This window comes from Adiantum capillus-veneris, chromosome 13 (genome assembly GCF_014529385.1).
Source record: "Adiantum capillus-veneris isolate H3 chromosome 13, ASM1452938v2, whole genome shotgun sequence".
Classification (NCBI taxonomy): Eukaryota; Viridiplantae; Streptophyta; class Polypodiopsida; order Polypodiales; family Pteridaceae; genus Adiantum; species Adiantum capillus-veneris.
In genome coordinates, this window is record NC_140943.1 from 101,679,511 (window position 1) to 101,686,335 (window position 6,825).

General features: G+C 42.4%; 1 protein-coding gene across 1 annotated transcript in view; it reads left to right on the forward strand.

Moving 5' to 3' along the window:
- The window catches only part of LOC147444535 (aldehyde dehydrogenase 1-like), a 6,404-nt gene extending 507 nt beyond the window's left edge, over positions 1-5,897 (forward strand). The window contains exons 2-10 of the mRNA XM_086527116.1: positions 30-172; positions 2,747-2,900; positions 3,114-3,343; positions 3,691-3,780; positions 4,121-4,294; positions 4,389-4,526; positions 4,718-4,855; positions 4,957-5,018; positions 5,525-5,897. Coding sequence (XP_086383242.1) covers positions 30-172; positions 2,747-2,900; positions 3,114-3,343; positions 3,691-3,780; positions 4,121-4,294; positions 4,389-4,526; positions 4,718-4,855; positions 4,957-5,018; positions 5,525-5,798 — 1,403 coding nt within the window. The 3' untranslated portion in view covers positions 5,799-5,897. The remainder of the gene's footprint in view (positions 1-29; positions 173-2,746; positions 2,901-3,113; positions 3,344-3,690; positions 3,781-4,120; positions 4,295-4,388; positions 4,527-4,717; positions 4,856-4,956; positions 5,019-5,524) is intronic.
- Positions 5,898-6,825: the final 928 nt, after the last annotated feature.

A 6,825-nucleotide genomic window follows, 5' to 3' on the forward strand; every position in this document is an offset into this window, starting at 1 on the left:
ATGATCTTTCTGTGCATGTTGAAATGCAGGCAAGACATTCGAGACGCTGGACCCGAGGACGGGGGAGACGCTCGCCAGCGTTGCAGAGGGTGATGCAGCGGATGTTGAAAAGGCCGTAGTGGCTGCACGCAAGGCCTTTGAAGAGGGTCCCTGGCCCCGCCTCAGCGGCTACGTATGTTCTGCTCCTGCTCTGGCTTCCTTCCTTCAATTCGTTTGTTTGCTCCTGCTCTGGCTTCCTTCCTTCAATTCGTTTGTTTGCAAGTTGCTGGGATTCTAACTAGAGTCCCCCCTCTCCCCCTCCCCGTCTGCGTGGATCTGCCATAGCTTTGAGGAAAGTCAGGAGACAGAAGGTTTCGAAAGGTGGAAGAGAAGACACATAGTACCGACACGGACACTAGTTACGTGTCATTACGGGCTGTGAGAAAAACGGGAGAGAGGGATGAGCGGGGCTTGCCAGTAGGTTTTAGACTCTTTTCGGTTAAAATACTCTACACCCTGGTTTTTGGCAAAGATTGGCAAGGTGCCCTTACCTTTCCTAGGAAAGGGGATTTTTCTAAGAGCCGAGTCACAGAGTAGATGTGCAACCAATAGGAAATGGTTGTGCATGTTGGAGGGAGCTTCCACGGAAGGGGGTAATGGTTAGACAAGACACGATGGGACTGATCTGATTGAAATTTTCTCACCCTCGCACACAGGGAGGAGGGAGGGGGCAATGACCTCTTTGAGGTAAAGTTATTTGAGGGGAGGGGTAACTCAAAAACAGTTAACCCCTCCCGTGAAGCACAAGAAGATTTAGAAATTTTCTCATGGAAGAAGACGGAGTCTTCTCCGGTGTTTTTCATCATGAGCTTTTGCTCGAGACGCATTGCATACCTAGCTAGGTACGATTGGGGGCAGGGGGCCACCGGCCCCCCTCATAGAAGCTCATGATGTTGAGGTTAGTCACAATGTGGAAATTATTGTGAGAATTTGTCCAAAATTTCTTGTGAAGGCTGCCTTCCATGATTTCTTTTAGATTTGGATACTATAATGTTCTTCAAGTGGGGCATTATAGTATCCAAATCTAAAAGAAATCATGGAAAGATGGGCTTTTGACTTTAATACCTACCTCCCAAAGTTCCATTCATCTTTTGGCCTCCAGTTGTCAAGCCTTATTAAGCATTCATTTGTTTTCTTACCTTTGGAGATAAGGTCATCATGAGTTCCAAGTGCTTTGTCGGTTATTGTGGTTTTTACTTTTTCCTAGGCTCGTAAAGCAAGATACTTTATATAAAAGTGAGGATAGTGTTTTCCTCCCATTGGTTCTTTTGAACTTTCTACAACATGCTCTTTCAATAGTTTACTTTGAAGATCCTTAAGAATTTAACTTTTGACTTACAATTCTCTAAAACGTCATTGATTTAATAGAGCTTCGAGATAAAAGTCTAGAAACTGCCAATTCTGGTATTCATCTAATTTGTCTTTTCATGGCAAATTCTCACATTCTGATGCAATTCTCACATTTTCAAAATGACTACAAATGAAAATCCCCCCCATAAAAAAAAGAAGCAAAAAAATTAGGTCTCTCTATATTGGCTCCTCCTACACCCTTTTTGGGGTGCAGTTTTTCTCACCCGTCTGGGCGTCATCTTAGTTGTAGTGTACTTTATTTTGTTTTTTAAAGATGTCTGGTTGAGTCGACAATATTTCTGCAATTAACTGATGAAAAGGTCCTAGTAGGGTCTCCATTGGCATGTTTGGGTTCTCAGCTTAGAATCCGCTCTTGGAATGGGAACATATATGAAAGCTTTAGAGTAAGTTTGATGTGGGAGCTCATAATCTTTTGAATGACAAGTAACTTTGGCTACCTTTGGAACATGAGATGATAAAAGACAGCAATATTACAGATTGTTATCGTACCTCTTCACACTTACATGAATAAGAGAATTGAAATTCAGCAATTCAGCAATTTATTATCATGAAATGTGGTCCATGGCTTTATCCTGTCTTGCACATCAACATTCAAGTTGTATGGGTTTAATTATCTCGTGTGAGGGCATCTATATTTCTGAAGTATGCTGGATTCAAAGGTTGGAACCAAGAGTGTGCTTTCCCTTCTAAGGCCATTTCAAAATTCAAATCCTTCGAACTGTGTATGGAAACCAGGCATTTGTTGATCTCGTAGGACTTGCTTGAAGGTAGCCATATGCTCATAAGGGTCTCCTGGCTCGTTGTTTCTTTACCCACTTTTGAGCCTGAGACGGTGTAACCCTTTACATTAAGAGCATCATATGTAGTCAATACTCTGTCTGGCTCTCTAGTTCATAGTCCCAAAGAATGGGGACATGTGAAATTTGAATGCCCTTTCCTCTGGGAAAGGAAGCTGGGTGCTCAAATTATTCGTAAATTGCATGTGACTATGTAAGTACCATTCGACATCATGATTGTTGAATGACCTGTTATGGCCTTTTTCTGGATTCATCTTGGTACTCATGTGCACATCTCTCACTCAAGAAGGAGACAACCAACATTCAGCTATTTAGCATTCAATTGATATGAAGCCAAAGATGGCCTCATCCTTTGTGCACATCCAAGAATGCAAAGCGGAAATAGCTAAATTTATAGAATGTGGTTCTCTATTGTAAAAGTCATTGAATGGCATTCCTTGCAGCATTGTTATTGCTTATTTATAGCTATGCAGTTTCTAATGTGCATTCCTTTCTTTAAGCATATTGGCTAACTGCTAATTTACCTTGGTGAAATGCAGGAAAGAGGACGGATACTATTCAAGTTTGCAGACCTTATGGAACAGAACATGGATGAATTGGCCTACCTAGAGACTTTAGACAATGGCAAACCACTCTTTGTGGCAAAATATGCAGATTTGGTTAGTGGTATCAAATGTGTCAGGGCTGCAGCAGGTACATTCTCTGCACATGGAAAAATAGAGTTATTTTAACACTCATGATGCCTTGTCTGCAGCTACATACTAGCCTTCATCATTTATCATAACTTTCACAGCATCAGCATAAGAATTGTAGTTTCGGCCCATGGTTTGGTTTGTGGCCGTCTCACATACGGCTACCAATCCTCGCCAACAAGCAAGCTTCTGATTTGTGTGGGCCTTAATATAGGTTGGGCGGATAAAATAAGTGGGCAAACCTTCAAGATGGACGGGCCTTATCAAGGCATGTCAGTTTACGAGCCATATGGGGTGACTGGAGCAATCATTCCATGGAACTTTCCCATTCTTATGTTCCTGTTGAAAGTTGCACCATCATTGGTGGCGGGAAACACTATTATTGTCAAACCAGCTGAGCAGACCCCCTTGACTGCTCTTTACCTGGCAGCTCTAGTCAAGCAGGTGGGCCTCCCTCCCTTTCTATTGGCATTGTGCTCATGGTTAGTAAGATTTCACAAGGTTGCCCTATGTTATATGTGCATGAACATAATGAGTGTCAATTTGGATCTCTTTGTTTCTCTACTGTATATGTATATGTCGAATGTTGTTGTATGGCAGTGAAAAATCGGTGATTTTCTCTTATTCAACGCCTCAGGATGAGGAAATGAATAATGGTACTAATTAAGGTGTTGAGTGTTGTTACAATGCTCAAATAATTTTCATCTCTTCATCTTCAAAATTCACGATGGGTTGTTTACCAGTGGCGTCATTGAGACATATGACATCATTGGTTTGTTTCTGACATACAGGCAGGGGTACCAGATGGGGTACTGAATGTGGTGCCAGGGTTTGGGCCTACTGCGGGTGCTGCCATTGCTGGTCACATGGACATTAACAAGGTACCCTTTTTACTTCTCTTCTTACTTAGTCTGAGAAGTGGCCAAGATTGAGAGTAGGAAATGAGATCTCGAAAGTCGTTTCACATGGCTATGTAGCATTGCAATAGCTTGCCCCTTGCCCCAAGTCTTGTGTACACATGAATGTTCTTGTAGCTTTGCATGCATATGATGGTTGTGTGCATTTGGAGAGATGTTTCAGATGTGTTTATCTTGTTGCGTGCATATTTGAAAAGGAATTGCATATATGCATATATGTGTGTGTGATTTTTTGTGCATATTTGAATAGGAGTTGCATATATGTATAGATGTATGTGTGTAAATATGTTGGATTTTTGTGCAGGTTAGCTTCACAGGGTCTACAGAGGTTGGTAGGTTAATAATGGAGGCAGCCGCAAAAAGCAACTTGAAGCCGGTTACATTGGAACTGGGGGGTAAATCACCTCTGGTCATTTGCGAGGATGCTGATTTGGATGCTGCAGTTGACATAGCCAATGTGGCCCTCTTCTTCAACATGGTGAGAGCTCCAATTCATACTTGTGAGACGAGTCCTTGAAGCCGTGTTCATGGGGATATCTTTGTTAACAGTTTCACTGCCTTCTACTTGCCAGGGACAATGCTGTACAGCAGGAAGTAGGATTTTTGTGCAAGAGAGCATCTATGACGCGTTTGTAAAAAAGGCAGTGGAGAAGGCCAAAAAACGAGTCGTTGGCGATCCATTCAAAGCTGAAGTGGAGCAAGGTCCTCAGGCAAGTGCAGGGTAGCAGTGCCTCTTTTTGGAGGAGCTTAGGATGTCATTAGTGCCTTTTGCCACTTGTTTTATCAGATTTTTGAGACATATCCCATAAATACATACACATATGTACTATATATATTTATGTATGTATATGTACGGTGAAAAATACAGTATAGTATTCATATGGTTTCTTTGCTTGAGCAGGTGGATGAAACACAGTTTAAGAAAATTTTGGAGTACATAGAAAGCGGTAAAGCCGAGGGTGCCCAGCTCTTGACTGGAGGTAATCCAGTTGGAAACAAAGGTTACTTCATCGAGCCGACAATATTTGGTGATGTTAAGGTGATTACTTGCTGTAGTAATGCTAAACCTTTTGTACTTCTCTTCAGAAAACAAAGCATTGTATGGTTACCCACTAATGACACGAATTTCTGTATTTGCAGGATGATATGAAGATAGCAAGAGAGGAAATATTTGGACCAGTGATGTCGGTTTTAAAGTTCAAGTAATGTCTCACATTTCTAACATGCTCGGAGAGTTTACTTTGTCTGTAGTCATTGGAGTGTGTGTGCGCGCGTGTGTGTGCATGCACATGATATTTTTGCATGTACACATGCTTGTGCAGATGTATGCTTGTGCTTGCATGCATGCATGCTTGGTACTGTGATTTCTTTTGTGTGCATATTTGCATAAACGTTAGTTTTGGATATTTTTGTTACAACTTGTATTAATTTTTTGTCAAAACATATTGTTGCATTTTGGTCGGGCTTTTTAACTGTGCTTTGCTGTATGTATGGGTTAGGTTGTAAATATTGCTCTTGTGCTTTTGAGTGCTTATGATGCCTACTTGTGTACACACCCTACATCGGACGTGTTTACCATAGCAACCTTTCCAATGGCTACATACCTTACCCTTGCAATCTCGACAGGAGTAAATCATGTTCTTTTCAATCAAATGCCATTTTGAATGTTTCAGATGTTATTGACAGATCAATGTTCATGCAATTGCAGGACTTTGGACGAACTTGTGAAGAGAGCGAACAACACCATGTACGGGCTAGCGGCCGCAGTAGTCACAAAGGACATAGATGTAGCTAACAGGCTGGCAAGGTCGTTCCGCGCTGGCACTGTGTGGATCAATTGTTACCATGTTTATGATCAGTCTTTACCATTTGGTGGCTACAAAATGAGTGGGATTGGACGTGAGTATGGTCTTCACGGCATTCTTGCCCACATGCAGCTGAAGGCAATTATCACCCCCCTCAAGGACTCTCCCTGGCTTTAAGAAATTCTTGAACGCTTGTCAGCAGCGGAAGGGGATGCCTTTGGGGCTAATGAGGTTGTTTTAGCTACCTAGCAGAGTAATGTATATGTTGTCCATCGATCCTCCCGAGTATGGTTTTGGATTTGTGCATGTGCACACTCACCGATCTCTCTCTCTCTCTCTCTCTCTCACAAAGGTCTTGAGTTCAAGTCTCCGCGTCTCTCTCTCTCTCTCTCTCTCTCTCTCTCTCTCTCTCTCTCTCTCACAAAGGTCTTGAGTTCAAGTCTCCGCGTCGGAAAGATTTTTAAGGTCTCTTGGGATAGTTTCCTACGAAGTTAAAATTTTCTTCTTCTTCTTCTTCTCTCCTCCCCTTAACACATTAACAGAGTAAAAGCCTTCCAAGGTTGTATACGATATTGGTTTGGTTTGAAGATTAAACGACAAGCTTGTATCTTTTTTTTTTCCCCCGTCAGGTGCTCTGATACAATGAGGCTTTCACAGGGTGGCCTGGAAGTTTGGAACCCATCATCCGGGGGTGACGTGGACGAGTACCAACCACGTGGGAATCTTAAAATAATCCATTGAATGTGAGATATAATAATTAGATACGGTAGTAGAAGTATCAGGAATATGGGAGGGACGTTCCACCACCCCGCTTTCCCTCGGGAGGGACTTTCCACCACCCAAGTATCGCTCAATGCCCCCCTCTTCTTTGCACATTGTAAAAAGGCCATTTTGCATCTTAGGGTGTCCCTTATGGTATGGGAGGGACTTTCCACGACCCAAATACCGCCCAAATCCCCCCACTTGTGATTTTTGCACATTTAAATATCGGATACTTTCGGAGAATAGGTGGTACATATATTACTGCTGCTCACTTTGGAAGCATACTTTTTTTAACTACTAAAAGACGGAGTACCATCCACGTGGTTACAATTGCTTGCAACCACAATGGACGATGCTACTGTTTTTGGTGCTTCCTCTTCTAGAGCAGCTGTCAACTTGGGGTTAATCCTCTTCCAGCCCGTGTGATTGCCAATCTCGAGCA